Source organism: Camellia sinensis, chromosome 2 (assembly GCF_055761805.1).
Source record: "Camellia sinensis isolate YWXY chromosome 2, ASM5576180v1, whole genome shotgun sequence".
Classification (NCBI taxonomy): Eukaryota; Viridiplantae; Streptophyta; class Magnoliopsida; order Ericales; family Theaceae; genus Camellia; species Camellia sinensis.
Window position 1 is genome coordinate 102,766,741 of NC_138962.1, and position 19,210 is coordinate 102,785,950.

Genomic DNA, 19,210 nt, shown 5'->3' on the forward strand with positions numbered 1-19,210 from the left:
GTAACACTGTGGGTCTACAAATTTCCAAACCATAACAGTAGCCAGCGTATGGAAGGAGGGACAAGTGTGCGAAATGAGGGTTGAAGGAGTGTGTGTATAATGATATGAGTGAATGATATAATTGATACATTTATTCCTCGTTTGGGAACAGGCTAATTTAGTAACTTTTTGGCTATTTGGCTAAAAAGGTAGGTAAAAAAAACTTGTATGTTTGGGATGACTTTTTGGCTAATTACGAAAAGATGTGCAAAAAGTAGAGAGAAAAGAGAATCTTTGACTTTTTGATATGGGTTGTTGGCTTTTTGGCTAATTTAGTAACTTTTTGGCTAATTGGCTAAAATAGCCTCTTGCCAAACGAGGCCTTAGTATATGAATTGAGAAAATTAATTAATAATTAAATTACAAAGTGTGTATACTAAGAAATGATATGGATTGAGATAATTAAGTATGTGAAAATATTTTCCTATTTTCATGCGTAGACTTTTAAGTAAAAAGAATTCAAATTCAAATTTTTGGCATGAAAGCATAAACTAAAAAAATGTGAGAGAAAAAAGTGCGGATTGATTTAAAAAATTAAAAAATGCAAACGGAAATAACAACAAAGGAGTGTTTTGGAAAGATAATTAAAAGATAACTGTTTAGGTTTTTTTAACATTTTAATTTTTTTTATAGAAGGAGAGAAGTGAATTAAAAGTTGGGTTCCAAAAAAGGCAAAAGGCTGTTTGGTGATGACGATGCCGGCTAGCCTGTTATTGAATTTGATTGTGCGTTACACCATATCATTGTTGTGACATGCATTAGCCAATTTTTCCTCCTCAGATCCTACTCCCGTCTCTCTTCCCTCTGCTTTGTCTCTGTCTAAACCCTAAACCCTTTGTATCTCTCTATCTTGGATCCAAGCCAGACTGGACACACAATTGAAGTGATTTAGGGTTTTGGGGATTTCCACAACCAATATTTGCAGCGATGGAGGTTGATATGGAGACTTCTCCCAGCTACTTCGACCCCGAAGATCTCAGCACCAGAGAGCGCTATCGTCGTTATGGGTATTCTGTTCTATTTACCATACCATACGCTTTGCATTTCAGTACCAGTCACTTTTTTCCCTCTATTTCTGCTTCACTATCATAACAACCCCTTTGTATCTTTAAAATGCCCAATTTCAACCAGTATCATTTGGGTTGTTCATATTTATTTCCATCAATTTGGTCTAACCACATTTATTTCCCCGTAGTATTAGTGCATTGTGCTCTCAGGCAGTGTTGGTGAATAATGAATTGGTGAAAGCGTTATGCACACTTGAAGGCAAAGGCATCTTGGAGCGTAGGTGCAAAGCTCACAGAAAATAATTATAACGATAATGATTCATAACATATATAATAAAAAGTTAAAAAGTCAAATAGCAATATATTTAGCCTTTTAACTGAAATGGTTAGAGTCTTATTCAGTTGTACAAAGGTTGTAGTTCAAATTTGCACAGGCTTGTTGATGTAGGACAAATAGAGATAGCAGCAACAGTGAGCTTTGGGGCTGATTTTAATGTCAAAGTGCAGAAAACATAATAGGAGAAGGAGAAGAAGAAGATAGTTATAGGAATCACACCTAGGCTAAGAAGCACAGACACTGACACTCGTTGGACACTTCCTGACATGTATCTAACTCTCGTCAAAATGTGTCCTATTTTTTTAGAAGATTTTTAGATCCGGACATTTGGAGGACACATCTGTCCATTGCTTAAACATAAGTGTCCATCGAGTAGACACACATAAAACTAGTTATAACTTATAAGTTTGAACTAAATAACTTAGGATACAATAATAAAAGAAAAAACAAAGTAAATTTATAAAATAAGTGTTGTATTACATTTTTTATTATTTTTGAATGACATAGTCATATATGTGACATATGATAAATGTATTAAATTATATATTTTATACGTGTCCCCCACGTGTCCTACATTTTTTGAAAGTTGGCATGTCTGCATGTTCGTATCGTATATGTGTTGTGTCGCGTGTCCATGTCTTTCCTTCTTAGTACCTGGGATTTGATTGCGTCACACAATCCGTAAGAAAATTTCAAAGCTTCTAAAATTCTCTAATATCAACTCTATTAACTTAGAAGCATTACACAACTTTATATAAGCTTTAGAGATTTCCGATTCCAACTAGAACTAAAAAAGAAAACTACTAAAAATACTGTGACTTTCAAAACTAATTTAAGGCCAAATAAGAACAATAAATTAAAACTAATTAAATAACTTGATCCACAAGATAATCCATGGGCAACCCCTACAGCCCATGTCAACAAATATGAAAATTACCAACATACCCTTGCCCTAAAAATCCTAGAAAACTTAAAAATAATAATAAAATAACACTCTAATAATATTAGAAATATGATTATATATGGTTCCTATTGGTTTTTCTTTGAAATCTTGCCAACTTTCAAATATTGTCGCTTTTTTGAATTTACGCTTCCTTGTGCTTCTTATACTTTGCATCACTTGCCAATATCTTTGAATTTGAAAACAATTATTGATGGATAATATAACAAAGTGACCAACTAATCATATACCATTTAAACAAATCTTTTTATATAATTTCTCACGTGCTTTACCAAATATTCACAATTACAAATTATTCTCAATCATGATACTTGATAGTCATAATCAAAATGAAGTATATGCTTGAATAAAAATATATCTAAAAGTCAAAATTGAAAAACACTAGTGGTCCATGCCTAACATAAGCAATGCAATACAATCCTATAAGTGTATAATGATCATTCTCATTAAGCATACCACCATGATCATTGTAATCTAAAAGTAGAGCTGATAAATTATGTGTTAAAATATAAAAAAAATCTCGATTTAAGCGTATTAGATAGAATGTTTTTAGTGCAGTGTTGTGAATACGCTTCGTTTTACCTACTAAAAGCTCCTGTTATTGCACTTTAAGTGCATTTTTACCAACCCTATTTTAACAAATTACAGAATTTACTGTATTTCGCTTGTGCATACCTGCACTAAATGATTATGCAATGTGTAGGAAAAGGCACTCAACTTCCAGTCACGACAATTCAGTTTCTAAGTTCAGTGGAACCAGGATTTTGTATGACGGGCAGAGCATTGAAAGGCGGCCAAACGCTGCACTTTTTCTTGAAGATATCAAACAAGAGGTTGAGAGCTTTGATTCTGATCAATTAGAAGGAACACCTGCAAAGACACAATCTGCTTTGTGGAGAAAATCATTGGCTGGCAGTCGCGGTGTATCTGAGGTAGATGCTGCTGCTGATTCAATACGTCGACCTGGAAGTTATTCATTAAAATCTTGCAAGCATGAGGATGATGCATTGTCAGATGGTGGAGATACAACTTTTACTTTATTTGCTTCTCTACTTGATTCTGCTCTCCAAGGTGCTTGAAGTAAATTTTCTCAATTAAAATCACAATTTTCTCAGTGTTTTTGCATATGGATTGGTCTCTTACGTCAATGGTTAAAGATTTTGGCCAGGTTTGAAGGATGTGTTTAAGTTGCATTTATTCATCTAACCTATGCCAGTTTATGTAGGTGTGAGATCACAAGATGTTTTCTTGAATCTAATTAATGTTTATCAATTTTGGAGCTGAGTGGATCATTTAAAAAAAAAAATTGAACTTTAATTATTGTGGATTCAGTGACATCAAAGAGGGCAATTCATCAAGTGCATTAATCTTTTGGAGTTTCAGGAACTATTTGATTACGCTTCTGCATATGTGATGCCACTATGTTTTTGTGTTTAATTATGTGTAAATCCAAGTTCACCCCTATGTGGAGTTTTTCTGTTTGTGTCATACATTATGGTATATATCCATTTAGGATTGCATGATGATGAAATAGTGCAATGCTACTTGGTTTTTTGTTGTTTTTGGGATAGCCATTTTACTTGCTAAAACTGGCATGGTAACTTTTCAAATTGCTTGATGCTTATGATCTTCTTTAGAAATGAAATTTGATTTTGACCTCAATTGAAGTTCATTTTGAGTTAACTTTTCTATCCTCTAGTTAAATTGTTATTTTACATATTACAAAATCTTTAAATTTTTTATTTATGTTATTCTGAGCCATGTCGGATGCTGATCTAGTAACTGTTTGGTGCTAACCTAATAAATATTTCCATTCCGTAACTCCTGGAGAAAGTTTTGGAGGATTTTGGACCTAAGATGGTAGACTTGAGAAGCTTACATTGATTATTGATTTGCTTCTTTGAAAGCTGAATGGATGCTTTATCTTGTTTCACATTTTAAATTACTACACTGGTGTTCAGAATTTCCTTTCTGTGCTCAAGTTTCTTCTGCCACAAAACTTATTATGAATAACATTTATGATTCCCTTGTGTATCTTACAGTTGACAGTCTATGTATCACAGGGTTGATGCCTATCCCTGATTTGATATTGCAATTTGAGAGATCTTGCCGCAATGTATCAGAGTCAATAAGGTGGGTCTCACACTTCTCGTATATTTGTATTTCTATTGAAGAGTCTTCTTTCGGAATGTGTGCACATGTACACTGTAGCATGTTGAGTATTGTGAATATTATTGTAGTATTTTACTTTGCATGCACGAGAAACGTATCTTTATTAGGATGAAAATAGGAGGTGGGTAGACAAGGGAGGAGGAAGTCTCATTTCTAGTTTATAAAGAAAGAAACAATGGGAAAGGCTAAGAAGCACGGATACTTCTAAGAAGGTAACGTATCCGTGTCATGTCCGTGTCGAACACCGACACTCTTTGGACACTCTTAAGACACGTGTCTGACACTCTTCAAAATATGTCCTATTTTAAATTTTTTTGAAGACCCAGACACTTTTTGAACACTTGGAGGATACACGTGTCTAGTGCTTAAACACACGTGTCTATTGATTAGACACTTGTGAAACTAACTATAAGTTTGAACAAAACAACTCAAGCACAATAATAAAACAAAAACCATATAAATTTATAGGAATTAGTGTCACATTACATTTTTTATTATCTTTGAATAATATATTCATATATATAATATAGAATAAATATATAAAATTATATATTTCATGCGTGTCCCTCACATGTTGTGTCCTGCATTTTTTGAAAATTAGCGTGTCGGCTTGTCCGTGTCGTGTCACGTGTCTGTGTCTATACTTCTTAGGAGAAAGGTCTCTGCCTAAAATATTTTGTATAGTGCACATTTTTTTTTGTTTGTAAATACTGGCTCTGAATTGTGCTGAATGAGGTTCGTAGGATGCAGTTATCATGAATATTTTGTTTTGATTTTTTCATATTAAATTTGGTAATGCTTAGCATCTTGGTTGTTTGTTTTACTGTATCCTGTGCTCTACTTCCGTAGGTATGGATCCAATGAAAGACAAAGAATTGTGGAGGACAAGTTGATGAGGCAGAAGGCTCAACTCTTACTTGATGAGGCTACTTCTTGGTCTCTTTTGTGGTACCTATATGGGAAAGGAAATAAATCTCTACCATTAATGTTCCTATCATAGAATTGATGTTTTATATAGATAAAGTGGGCTCTACAGTGTCACCACAACAATATTGAAACTTCTTGAATGCATGCTCATTGAAGTTTGGGAAGTTCATACTTCATGATTTATGTATTGAGGAGTGAAGTATTTGCGTAATTTATCCATTCTCTGTTGGTATCAAATTATTTAGTTGTGCTTAAGAAGAAATAGCATTGTGACATTCAAAAATGATTTTAAAGTAGTTCCATGTTACTAGATTAAAGCACACTTGAAGTTTATATTTGTCAGTTACATCCCTGCTGAATATATGAGCATATAAGTGATCTGACTATTCTCTTCAACATTTACAATTAATTCGTCTCTCTTGGTCAATGTAATATTTGACCACTCCACTCTGCACCTCACCTTTTAATCCACTGTTTCAATCGGGCTAGTTATGTAGACTTCTGAGAATCTTGCTGGTTCATGGTGTAATGATCTTCATGAGACAACATTGGTATATGTTACAATATCGGATCATGAATCAGCTAGTATTAGAAATCTTGGAAGATTTTTATTCCTGATTGTTGGTGCATGTCATACTTGATACCATGTCTAATTGAATACTTAGAAACCTTTACAAAGTGTTATCATTTTCCTTATTAAACAAATTTCTATTTGATGGTGAAATTGGTCATTCTTTTATGTACATTTCTCATCACATAACTTCCCACAAATTGAATTCTTAAATTAGATGATTGGCTATCCCAACATTCATCTTAGAATGTTCAAACTTTAGTTACATATTTGCTCACATAGTTTCCTGGTTAGGAATAATGATGCATATTGAAGTTACTTAGCGTACTTGAATGTTTAGACAAGGTATTCTTGTTGGCTCCTGCATGTTTATGTTGGCTTGTTTGTGAAATTATTTTATTCATCTTCTTGCAGGAAATGAAGAACTTCCAGAAGATCTGATGCTGGTAATGCATCTTCTATTGTTAACTCTCAAGTTTTCCATTATGTTTTCTTGCTCTTATTTTGTGAGTTCATCTAATGCCTTATGACAGTCGCCTACAACTTCGCATTTGGAGGCTTGCCAGTTTGTTGTTGCAGATCATACAGCACAATTAGGCCTCCGGATTGTTCAGTGGCTTGAAGGATTAGCCTCCAAAGTGCTTGATTTGGATAATGAGGTGATGACTCTGCTACTTTCTCCTGTTTTGACAGTCTAATGCTTATCCATGGTTTGTTGTTTCTTTACTTTTTAAAATTTAATTTTGATTTTGAATGTCTTTCTTGTTGCATTTCAAAAGATAGTCTGAAGCTGCCAACTATTGTGAATTGATACCATAATCCACCATATACTTGAATTATTTTTTCCTTTTTTAGAGAAATTATCATAGTTGAAGGTGGCTATTTTCAGCTGTTATTATTTTTTAGTTTATTTGAGGTCTATTTTAGTAAACAAATGATTTAAGATAGTGAAAATTAACATCTTTTTTCTTTAACATGCACATCAATGAGGTGTAAGGCTTGGAGTGCCTTCTTTCCAAATTAGCAGACAATTTAGTGATCAAAAAGACTTTTTCCCTGGAGAGATTTCAGTGCACGTTAATAAATCAAATATATTATCAAGATATTGGGTGGCAAAGAAGATAAAATATGCAATAGGTTTTATGTGCTGAAATTTGAAAGAAAAAGATCTAAAGCTTTTATTTTGTATTAGTAAAAGGAGAATGTGATTTGGTAGAAGAATCAGTGACTTGCAACATTAATTGCCTGGTTGTAGGAGAGTAGTGATGGGCCCTTGGAGGGTTAAACAGGAGCAATTGTAAATTGTATTCTGAAAGCAAAATTTTGTTTTAATACATTGTAGTTCTGAAGGCTGTTTGGTGGGAAGGTTACAATGCATGATATAGTCTTGGAAAAGGGATTACTTAAGTAGATAATTATATTTAAATGGAGACTAGTAAGCCAAAGATATATAAAAATTCACATGACGATCCATATTGTAAGTTTACAACTATGGTGTGTGGTGATCAAGACATGCATGTACTTACTACAATAAGTCATCTAGAAACTAGAGATGGATTATATTATAGGCATCATGGGTGAGGATCAAATGCTCGTGTCATGAAGAACTTAAAGGATGTGGAACAGTGACAACTTTACATTCATTATTTACCCAATAAACCACACAGGGGAACACATTGCAGCAGAAATTATTGACTGACTTGGTTTTAGGAACCGTATCTGTTTTTTTTTTTTTTTTTTTTTTGGGAGCAATTTATAGATATGGGAAAGGCATTGAGGTTTTAATTGAGGGCTTTGAAGATAAGAATAGTCTCATTGTAAGATGAAGCGTAACAAAACTGAGGTTTGCACTATTACAGTGGAATAAATTATATTTAACTAGGGAGTATTTATTTAATTTATTTTATTAGTAAAAAAGTATTGATGATATCTGCATGTGGAATAGAGGAGGTATTTTATATGATGAGAGAACAGAGAAGGAATAAAGAGGGATATAAATGCTGCATCAACTGCTATGTGAAAAATTTATTAGGTGTGCTGTGAAACTAAGAGGGTGACAGAGCAAAGGTCAAGAAATGAGACAAGAATAGTAGTATATTATGTGGTTTAGTATTATGTTGGTTATCCATGGAAGTTATTGTTATGTTATGCAACTGAAGGAAAGATGAGCATCTTCATATTGTTTTGTGGCTTTTGATGGAGTCATTACATGGGGGGCAAGAAGTCCACTGAAGTGATTCTTTTACACTAGGTTAAGGTTGCATTGGGAAGGTCTTCTTTTGGATTGATTATGGTTGGATTGGTTAGGCACTTCAGGGAAGAGATCCCATGTTGTTTGCCATTTGTGATCACTAGTTTGACTAGTAGAGACTGATAGTTTAGAGCTTGATTGCCTTGATTTAAGTTGAGATGCTTTAGATTTCAATGGGTATATATGAGAAGCAAGACTAGAGTTGGTAAAAGGATTTTGTAGAACTGGGTGCAGGTGGTGAGGGTGTAATGATAATGGATAGCCACTGTCCAACAAATTATGAAGACTGCTGATTTTATCTATCAATTGTTAGATAAAAAAAGCGCAGATGTAAGGAAATATCCTTAAGTTAATTTCATGATGAAAGTAAAAACATTGTTGTGTGGGATCAAGCATATGTATCGAATTGGAAGAAAGTCAATTAGGACAATGGGTGTGCTTTATTGTTGGACAAGATCCAGGAAGTGAAGGAATAACACACTCATAAGGGCGAACTTTAATTAAAACAGAGGAGGCTGAAATGGATGATTGATTGATGGATGCTGGAGATTTCATTAATACCACCAGTCGTGAGATGGGTAAGCAAATGTTGACTAAGCTTTCTGGTCATGCAAAATGAAAATGGAGACGTCTTAATGAAAACATAGACTATGGGATGACAATTTTGTGGCTCTCATTCACATTGTTTTTTTAGCCCGGTTGACTTTCAGTTTTCATATTTGAACATGTGGTTGGCCCAAAGCAGAAGGATCAAACCATGATTAAGCTATGTTGGGTCCTATTATCAATATCTAGACAGAATACCAAAGAACCATTCGGCAGCCATTTAGTCATTTATCTTCTTTGAAGAAGATTGTATTTAAAAATAATTGTTTGATTTCCTTGGTTCTTCCCTGATAGTTTAAACTTCACAATAATTTGACTGAAATTGTATTAGGAGTTCTGTGGTATGGTTGGCATAACTGTTGGTTGTCTTTGCAGGTGAGAGGTTCTCATGTTGGTACTTATCTCCCCAGCTCTGGGGTTTGGCGTCATACCCAACGTGCTCTAAAGAAAGGTGTCTCAAAACCAAAAACTGTTCATCACTTGGATTTTGATGCTCCAACGCGTGAACATGCTGAACAACTACCCGATGATAAAGTACTCTTCGATGAACAATTGTCTCAATATATATAATTTTATTTCACCGATGAACTGCTTGTGGTCTGTTGTAGTACATTTTGAATATAATTTTGATTACATTTCAATATATTAAAGTCCTTTTCACATCTGTTCAGCTTTGCAACCACGCACTGTATCTGTATCCTATGCCGTACATCTTGTTGGCTTCAATTTTCCTGAAACTAGTAGATCTATAAGATTTTTAACATTTTTTGAAATGTATTGTTTGTTTATTTATTTATTATTTGTTATTATTATTATTATTATTATTTTAATATCAACAGAAACAAGATGAATCTCTTCTGGAAGATGTCTGGACCTTGTTAAGGGCTGGCAGACTAGAGGAGGCATGTGATCTTTGCCGGTCTGCTGGACAGGTATGCAAAATATTTTTGAGGTTGTAAACTTTCAGTCCCATTGTGATATTAAATTCCCTTTGGACAGCCATGGAGAGCTGCAACTCTATGCCCATTTGGAGGGTTGGACCTATGTCCATCAGTTGAAGCCCTGGTAAAAAATGCAAAGAATAGAACACTGCAAGCTATTGAACTTGAAAGTGGCATTGGTCACCAATGGCGCCTTTGGAAATGGGCTACCTATTGTGTATCAGAGGTACGGGGAAAAATATTTAATCAAAGTACTTTCTGTGAACAAACTTTCTTATGCAGTTACAATGATTTCTATAAATGTCGCACACAAATTCCTTGTGCTCCCTTTTTCTCAATATTTTGTGGCTCTAAGTTTTCTCTTCAGCAACTCCCATTGATTGATAAATCAAATCTTGTTCACTCTCTCTTGTAAGATTGGTAGACAATCGATGTTATTGTAAATTGTTTTCTGCTCTTGTTGTTTGGAGATTCTCAATGTTCGTAGCTTAATAAGATGCTGCCATATCTCCATTAAAAAATGGTCGATCAATTGAGTGATTTTCTTTCTTCTATGCCTTCTTATATTGAAGAGAATTGCAGAGCAAGATGGTGGGAAATATGAAACAGCAGTATATGCAGCCCAATGTAGTAACTTGAAGCGTATTCTTCCTATTTGTACAGACTGGGAGGTAATTTTTTGCTCCTTAATGATGCTACCTTCTAATTTTTTATCAGTTTTTTTTTTTTTTTGGGTGAATAATTTTTTTCTCAGTTTTTGTTCCCCCATAATTTGCTTTGATACATCTTTTGAGCTTTTTTAAGAACAATCAACTATTTATTCCTTCTACCTATTACTTGGCATAAAATGCATATGAGCATATGCAAAAGCTCTCCCAGTTGTGGTTTTGAGTCCAAGCATGTCTATTTAGCTTCTACAACATGTATTGCAACATATATATATAGATATATGTATAATATATATTGAGGAGGCTGTTTGGTTAGGCTGATTTCAGAAAAGCTCAATGGGGTTTCCACAAATAGAAGTATGTGGGATTTCGATTCCTTTATAAGAGTGTGAGTTGATTGATCTATCCTTGAGTAATGCTCGGTTTACTTGGTCTAATCTTCAAGAGAATCGTGTTTGCTATAGGTTGGATAGATTTCATCGTACTTTGGGTTAGGAGGAGTTGTTTCCTAATTTACAACAAGAGGTAGCGCCAAGAGTTGTTTTGGACCTTTGCCTGGTGATTTTTGAGAGTTATCCCTTCAAATGGGGTCCAACCCCCTTCATATTCGAGAGCGTATGGCTGGAAAATCGCTCCTTTAAAGCTTATTTCAAGGAGTGGTGGGAGAATGGAAGAGTCCATGGGTTTTATGCGAAAGTTGAGAGGGTCAAGGAGAGTTTAAAGGTTTGGAAGCGTGAAGTTTTTGGTGATCTAAATGAGTTGAAAGCAGAGTTAGTTCAGGGTATTGAAGATTTGGATGCAAAGGAGTCTGGGGAGTGTTTATCTAGGACTTCAAGAGATGAGAGATCATTGCTCAAATTAAAGTTGGAAGAGCTTGATTTTAGGGAGTAGATTTTTTGGGGACAGAGCTAAGTTGAAATGGGCAAAAGAGGGCGACATCAATTCAAGATTTTTTCATACGGTTGTGTCGGGGAAAAGGAAGAAGAATTTCATTAAAAATTTGAAAATTGGGCAAGGATTGGTGGTGAATAAGGAGCAGCAAATCATTAATGAGATTTTCAATTTTTACTCGATTCTCTATTCTGATGGAGGACTGGACCGTCTAGGGATCGAAGGTATTTTTTGGGCTCCTGTGGATACCTTGAAAGCCAGTTGGCTCGAGAGACCCTTTGAAGAATGTTCGGTGCCTATCCAATAGGCCGTGTTTGAATGCGAGAGAAATAAGGCTCTAGGCCCGGATGGTTTCTCAATGGCAAGTGTATCAAGACTGTTGGGAGATCGTGAAAGGGGATCTTATGAAAATGTTTGGTGAGTTTTTTGAGAGTGGAGAGGTTAACTTATGCACCAATGCATCCTTCATTTGTCTCATTCCCAAGAAAGAGAAGTCGGTCAAGATTGGAGATTTTAGGCCCATTAGTTTGGTTACATCACTTTACAAAATTTTTGGAAAGGTGCTCTCCAAAAGAATTAGGGCTGTCCTTGGGGAAATCATTTCTCTCTCACAAGGGGCCTTCGTGCATGGACGGCAAATCCTGTATGTGGTCCTAGTGGCTAATGAGATTGTTGACATTTTGGGGACACATGGACACGACAGAGACAAGTATGGGACACACCGCATGGCGTGTTCCTTTATTTAATTAATTTATTTTCAGGGGACACACTAGGGACATGCCAAATTATCTTCTTTTTTTTCCATTTTATTTAGTACTTTTGATGAATGTTAAATGCTTATTATTTTTTTTCTTAGATTTAAATACTTAATAGATCATCTATAAAAAAAGATGTGTTAATTTAAAAGTGTTTTTTTTTTTTGGTATAAAAAAATATAGAATTAGAGTTAGTTTTTGTTAATATTCATTGTTTGTGGATGTAATATTAATGTAGATAGAAAATAAAAATATATGAAAACATATTTTATTGTTGTGTCCCTGCCGTGTTTGTGTCCCCATTTTTTGGAAATCGCCATGTCCCGTGTCTGTGTCCGTGTCCGCATCCGTATTCGCGTCCGTGTTTCTTAATTGAGGAGTATAGAGGATTGCATAAAAAGAGCGCTATTTTTAAGGTGGATTTCGAGAAAGCATATGATCATGTGGATTAGGGCTTTTGGATTTTGTGTTGGAAAGGAAAGGCTTTGGGTCTAGGTGGAGGAGCTGGATTTGGGAGTGTGTGTCGTCATGCAATTTGTCGGTCATTGTGAATGGTAAGCCTGGAAATTCTTTTAGGTCATTGTGAATGTCGTCATGCAATGTTACCATTTTTGTTTATTTTAGTTGTTGATGTGTTGGGTAGAATCATCGATCTAGCTAAAGAAAAGGATGCTATCAAACGATTTGTGGTGGGTAGGGATAGGATTGGTGTCACCCATTTACAGTTTGTGGATGACACTATTTTTTTTTTCCGTCAATGGAGGGCAAGGTTGGCAATTTGCTAATGCTTTTGAGAATCTTTGAAATTGTGTCGGTGCTCAAGGTCAATCTTAGTAAGAGTAGTGTTGTGGGTATTAATTTGGAGTCTACCTATGTTCAAAGGATGGCGGATATGCTGGGATGTCCCATTGAGTAGTTTCCTCTCAATATTTGGGGCTTCCATTGGGAGGAGATCCTAGATCGGCATCTTTTTGGGAGCTTGTATTTGTCAAAATTGGGAAAAGAGTGGAGGGTTGGAAGTGAGCTTTATTATCTATAGGGGGGGTATACTTTGGTACAGTCCTTGTTGGGTTATGTTCCTATTTACTTCTTATCCTTGTTCAAAATTCCGGTCAACATTGCAAGGAAAATTGAGAAATTGATGAGAGATTTTCTTTGAGAAGGGTGTGATGAGGGTAAAAGGGATCATCTAGTTAAGTGAGAGGTTGTTTCTCTTCCTAGGGATAAAGGGGCTCTTTCTATAGGAAACATTATTACTAGGAACATTGCCCTCTTGAGTAAGTGGTTATGGAGATTTCCTGTTGAAAGTGGGTCGCTATGGTATTCTATCATTAAAAGCAAGTATGAAGTTCATGCCAATGGTAGATATTCTAATGTGGTTACTAGAGGCAATTGTCGTTCTCCTTGGAAGTCGATCACTCGTTTGTATCCACAAGTGTCCAATTTCCTATCATTGAAAGCGGGGAATGGGGTGAGTATCTGATTTTGGGAGGATGTTTGGTTAGGAGATTCCTTGTTCGATATAGCTTTTCGACTCCTTTACAGATCGGTTCATACTCGGGATGTTTCAATAGCGTCGGTGGCATGTTCTAATGTGGCACCCATTTCTTGGAATCTTGGTTTTCGTAAGAATTTAAATGATAGGCAGGCTGGTGAGTTGGCTTCTTTGTTGTCATTGATTGATGGGGTTTTTCTTTCTTCCTCTTGTGATAATAGGGTTTGGAATATCAATTCTTTGGGGGTCTTCTCTTGTAAATCTTTGTCCGATAAACTCATTGATGATCCCTTTGTGTGCTCTTTATAAGAAAATTTGGACAGTGGTTGTTCCTCATAAAGTGAAGTTTTTCATGTGGTCCTTAGCTCAGAAGGGTGTCACAGCCAATGACCTTTTCCAAAGGAGAAGGCCTAATCACTTTCTTTGTCTTCAATGGTGTGTGATGTGTAAAGAGGAACTCGGAATTGGCGGATCATCTATTTTTGCACTACCGGGTGGCTTTTGCTTTATGGTAGCGTTTGTTTGCCTATGTGATGTTCAGTGGCTTGCTCCGCGGGACTGCATTCATATGCTTCGTGTTAGGTTCAATGGATTGGGTGGCAACAAGAGAGCCAAAACAATGTGGTCCTGTATTGTGTTTGCTATTTCTTGGACTATCTGGTTGGAGAGAAATGCACAAATCTTTGACGGCAAGGAATTAGATGAGGAGGCTTTGTGAAATAGGGCGGGATATTTGGCTTCATTTTGGGCATTTGCTTCTCCTCCTCTTGAAGGAGTTTTATTTTTCTTGATTTCTAGGAATTAGGTTGCTGCTTGCCATCTCTAGTGCTAGGAATTCAACGTTTTTTGTTTTGACTGTTCTGCCTTCTCTATCTATTTGTTTGAGGACTTTTTGTCTTCTCTCATTCTTCTTTTTTAATAAAATTCTTTGTTGATGCTCAAAAAAATGTTTCTTGAAACTATCGCCACTCTGTGTTTCGTCCTTTAACTATGACTTTTATTTATGCTAAATTACAAATCCACCCCTTGAGATTTAAGTTAAAATACGAATTGCCCCCTATAGTTTTGAAAATTACAAATACCCCCTTGCCAAAAATTTTTATGTACCAAAATTAATAGAAAAAATGAAATTCTTGATCACTCTCCTATACAACAATAAAATTGCTTGAATTTTTAATTGAAATATATTTATGATATTATTAAAAACTGTTGATTGACTTGATGATTTATTAATAAAAAGGGTCATTGGTTATGCAATTAGATACTTGAAGTGGCGAGATGTAATTTCCAGAACTACAGGGAGTAATTTGTATTTTAAGCAAACTTCAGGGGGTGTATTTGTAAGTTACCCTTTATTTTTATTTAGTCGTAAGGATTTTAATTTCAACTAAAGTAGTCCAATTGAATGTTAAAACCTAATTTGATGGGCAAAAAGTCATTTTAATAATTGAACAATTTAAACCACATGAACCCAACAATCATTTTTTTATTCGCTAATTTGAAATGAGGGTTAGAGAAGAGGATGGGTGTATAGTTGTAGAGTGTAAGTTGTCTAATATAGTTGTTGTATGATTTAGGCTATGTATGGCATAGCTAACAAATCTACATTTTTTTGCCTATTTTTTTTTTTAAAGTGATTTTTTAAAAAATTTGTGCCAAAACTTTTTATTTTTTAGGTTTGTCAAGTCTAAATGGATCTTATCCACCCAAAAAGTCTAAGTGGATCTTAAAAGTAGGAAAAAATTGAAAATTTCCAAAAAAAGCTCACTAGAGAAAAAAACTCAAAAAACACAATTTTAAAGTTTTTTTTTAGTTGCTTTTCAGGTCTGTTTAGTCTAGTAGGACTTAAAAGTGAATTTTTTTTTGAAAATTTCTTTTTATAAAAGTTCACTAAAGACAAAAAAGCCAACAAAAAAACTACTAAAAAAACTATTGCCAAACCCACTATTAGGTTGTCCAAACTGTCAAATTATCTTTTTGCCTAGTGGATTAGGTTTCCCTCATTATTGATTTGGATGGAATTGGACCATATGAACTGAAATCAAATTTTTACGGATTAAATAGATAAATTGATAATTTAGTGATGAAATAGAAAAAAACGACAATAGTTTACGGGATAAAACTGAAATTAATCCTAAAAATTATCTAGTAAACTGATACAAGAGGTGGTTGATATTGCAAATAGTTAATCTTTGTAATTTAGTTTTCTTGAACTGCTGTAATGAAAGGAGAATTAGTTGTTGACCTGTCATATTGTTATCTAGTTGAATAACTGTTTAAATATAGTTGTAGAAGGGCAATGAAGTAGCACAATGGTGAGATGACTTTGTCTATTTTTTGATGTCACATTTACAGGGTAAAATCCGTTTTCTTTTGGGAGACAATTATATATTATTATCTTATACAAGACTACTGTAGGTACCTATACCACGCTTGACACGTGGCAAGCCCTTCGGGCGCCGCATCATTGTCATCACACCCCCACGTGGCAAACCTCTAAGGCACCACTGTCAATTGAGATTGCATGCCTAGCCTAAGTCGAGGCATGCACCCCATCAAGTATGGAGAGCTCCAAGACAAATGAGCTGGGCTGTCAGCTTGCCTATGCGCTCATTGAGGACCTAGACTCACTTGCATGCCCATTTGGGTTCTTAGCTCACCCACGCTCTCTTGGGGGCCTAAAGTTGAGCCCTTGGCTGCCCATTCAGTCCTTTGGCTGACATATGCTCGCATAGCTACCTAAGGCTTGCCTTAATGCCACTCATTATACTCAACCACTTGGCTTTCTAGGCTAGGAGCGGGGCCTAGGCAACCTCGCTTGGGGACCATCGGAGGACTGTGAATTGGAGGCTAGGACCATGGTACCGTCAAGGTTTTGCTTGGCTGTCTCTTTAGGGAGAGACAATGTGGACCTTACATCCACGCCTCCACATGCGTGATATGTTGCCTTTGAGATATTAGATGTGTCACCCCAGACGATAGTTAGGTTGATATCAGCTTCTTGAGGTGAGGAGAGCCCGCCACCTGCCCCATAAGTTGCTTGGGCTCCTCCAATACTAGAGGAGCCTGTATTACATATCATATATGCAACGACCACGATCACCATACAACAAAGTCTATAACTACACAAACCCTAAGAGCACGTTTGGTAGATGGAAGGGGCTGAAATAGAATGTCCATTCTAGGTTTGCATTCCATTTCCCATGTTTGGTATGTCTTATCTAAGTGGGAATAGTCATTCCAATGGAATTGCTATTCTAACATGTGAGAATGCCTATTCCTTTCTCTGACCTAAGGAATAGCCATTCTATTCGATCATAGAATCACCATAAAACATTATCAATTAGCTACTACCACCATTTCCTTCTACTACCACTCCTTTCCACCACTGCCACCACCATTACTACTACTACTGTCATCGCCACAACCACCACCCTATTGTTGCCACCATCACAATCATTGCTACCATTACAACATTATCACCACCACCATCGATGCCACAACTACAAGCACCACATCACCACCACCACACCGCCACAACCACTACCACTACCTCCACAACCACCACCGCCGCCACCCTATTACCGCCATCGCCGTTGTCGCTGCTGCCGCCATCACCCCAACTACCACCGCTACAACCACCACCTCCACAATCACTACCAGCATTGTTAGAATCACTACCCTACTACTTTCGCTTCTATCATCGCCACTGCCTCTGCTGCTTGAACCATTACCTTACTGCCACATTTAACAAAAAGCATACGACCACCACCATTATCGCAAGAACCACCACTCTACTACTGCTACCCACCACCACCACCACCACCACCATCGTCACCGCCACAACCATTACCTTACCACCACTATCACCATTTTTACAAAAATCACATTACCATTATCGTGAGAACCACCACTCTACTACCACTACCTGCCACCATCACTGTCGCCACCACAACCAACACCACCACCTCCACAAACACCACAACACTAGCTTACCACCACTACCGTCATAGTGACCTACTGCCACCATCCTAATACCATCACAACCACCGATGCCGCCACCAATACCACACCACTCACACCATCCTTTCCACAACTATCATAATCTATATGAATTTTTAACTTGTTTGTTACTAGCTTGTTAAAAAAAAAATAATAATAATAATAAATAAAAAAAATTGAAAAAATAAAAAATATTCTATTCCATTAATTTAAAGGCATAACAAAACATGAGAATAAGAATTATCATTATATTTCTATGCCATTTCATGTTGGCAACCAAACAATGGAATGAGAATGAACATTCAATTCTATTCAACCTTGCATTCCATTCCCACACTCATTCCATTCTTTTGTACCAAACATGCTCCAAGTGTTCAAGGTCTTTCACTGCACGCCCCCATCTCTAGGCCTACTTTGGTCTTCTCTTCCTCCACCTCCAGTGCTCTCAAGCCACCAAGTGCCCGTCATTTTCCCAAAGGTTCATAACCGACCACCTCTAACCTCACTTAACCACAACTACCAAGCACATAAAATGCTATTTGAAACTTCCAAGTTTTCTTAGTGGTTGTATTCTACAATTTTCACAATAATAGCTTGGTTCACAGCCTTAAGGCTCAACTTATGTATACTGAGATTATACAGAAAAGATAAAAGCTCAGCTATGCAACATCTAAGGCACCTCTATATACCGTAGTTCTTCCCAATCCTATTTGATACCGCTTGACCAACATCTTATCTAATCCCAATCTTCAAACCATGTTGAGATTTTCAATAATTTTCAACAAGGAACAATTTTATTTAACTTCTGCTTTGGTTGTAGAGAGATACTTTAGAACTAGAAGCTTATACTTTACAAGAAGCACCTTCTGTGAAGGGGTAAGAAACTTCCAAGGCCCTCTCTTGACAAGCTATATTTGGCCATGACTGGATAATAGAGTTGGGCCCTGCTTGGGAAAAAGGGTTGGGGCTAAAATAGCCTATAAAGACAAAAAAGGCTAAAATAGGCAATAAGACAAAATGTCACATCCTACACATCAATCAATCACTTTTTTCTCAACCATCTATTCAACTACAAAAAAATCTACAAATCATCACAAACACAACTTTTTTTTCATCTCATAAAATAGTCAAAAAACCAAAAAGCCAACTAAAATAACCAAGTTCCCAAACGAGGCCTTAGTGTTATTTTAGCCATTATGAGGTCTAGAGTACCATTCCAATAAACACTCCCCTTCTTGAAGGGAGAAAAATAACGATCAAGCCACACATTTGCCTTCACAACAACCACGTTGTATTGTTTTTTATGCTTGTCGCTCTCCATTGTCATGAATACTTTCTCATACTATACTAGTAGACAACGTAATCAAGTTCTGTGAATAAGCAGTGTGTTAAGTTTAGAGCTTGAGGCAGTGAATTTTGATTCGTAGTTTAAATACGTAATTTGTTTAAATGGCTCAAATCTTGAGGTTTAGCCGCTCCCTTTGCAATATTTCTTGCGAGTTTTAGTTGCGTTGATCTTCATTTCTTCTCATTTTCTTGCCTTGTTACTTCTGTAGTTTATAGTTATTTTGGAAATTAACTTCCAAT

General features: G+C 36.1%; 1 protein-coding gene across 8 annotated transcripts in view; it reads left to right on the forward strand.

Annotated features, from left to right (window-relative positions):
* Positions 1-835: 835 nt before the first annotated feature.
* The window catches only part of LOC114308457 (nuclear pore complex protein NUP107-like), a 38,056-nt gene continuing 19,681 nt past the window's right edge, over positions 836-19,210 (forward strand). For 5 of the 8 annotated variants that reach the window (XR_014361428.1, XR_014361427.1, XM_082915313.1 and 2 more), the window contains exons 1-10: positions 842-1,046; positions 3,048-3,415; positions 4,408-4,477; positions 5,366-5,479; positions 6,427-6,460; positions 6,548-6,673; positions 9,247-9,405; positions 9,711-9,803; positions 9,871-10,038; positions 10,385-10,483. Coding sequence is in view for 6 of the 8 variants with exons in the window: in XM_082915313.1 (XP_082771439.1) it covers positions 967-1,046; positions 3,048-3,415; positions 4,408-4,477; positions 5,366-5,479; positions 6,427-6,460; positions 6,548-6,673; positions 9,247-9,405; positions 9,711-9,803; positions 9,871-10,038; positions 10,385-10,483 (1,311 nt within the window). In the remaining 2 variants the exon portion in view is untranslated. Of the gene's footprint in view, positions 1,047-3,047; positions 3,416-4,407; positions 4,478-5,365; positions 5,480-6,426; positions 6,461-6,547; positions 6,674-9,246; positions 9,406-9,710; positions 9,804-9,870; positions 10,039-10,384; positions 10,484-19,210 lie in introns of those variants that run through there. The other 3 variants (XM_082915318.1, XM_082915314.1, XM_082915316.1) reach the window with 3 other exon arrangements.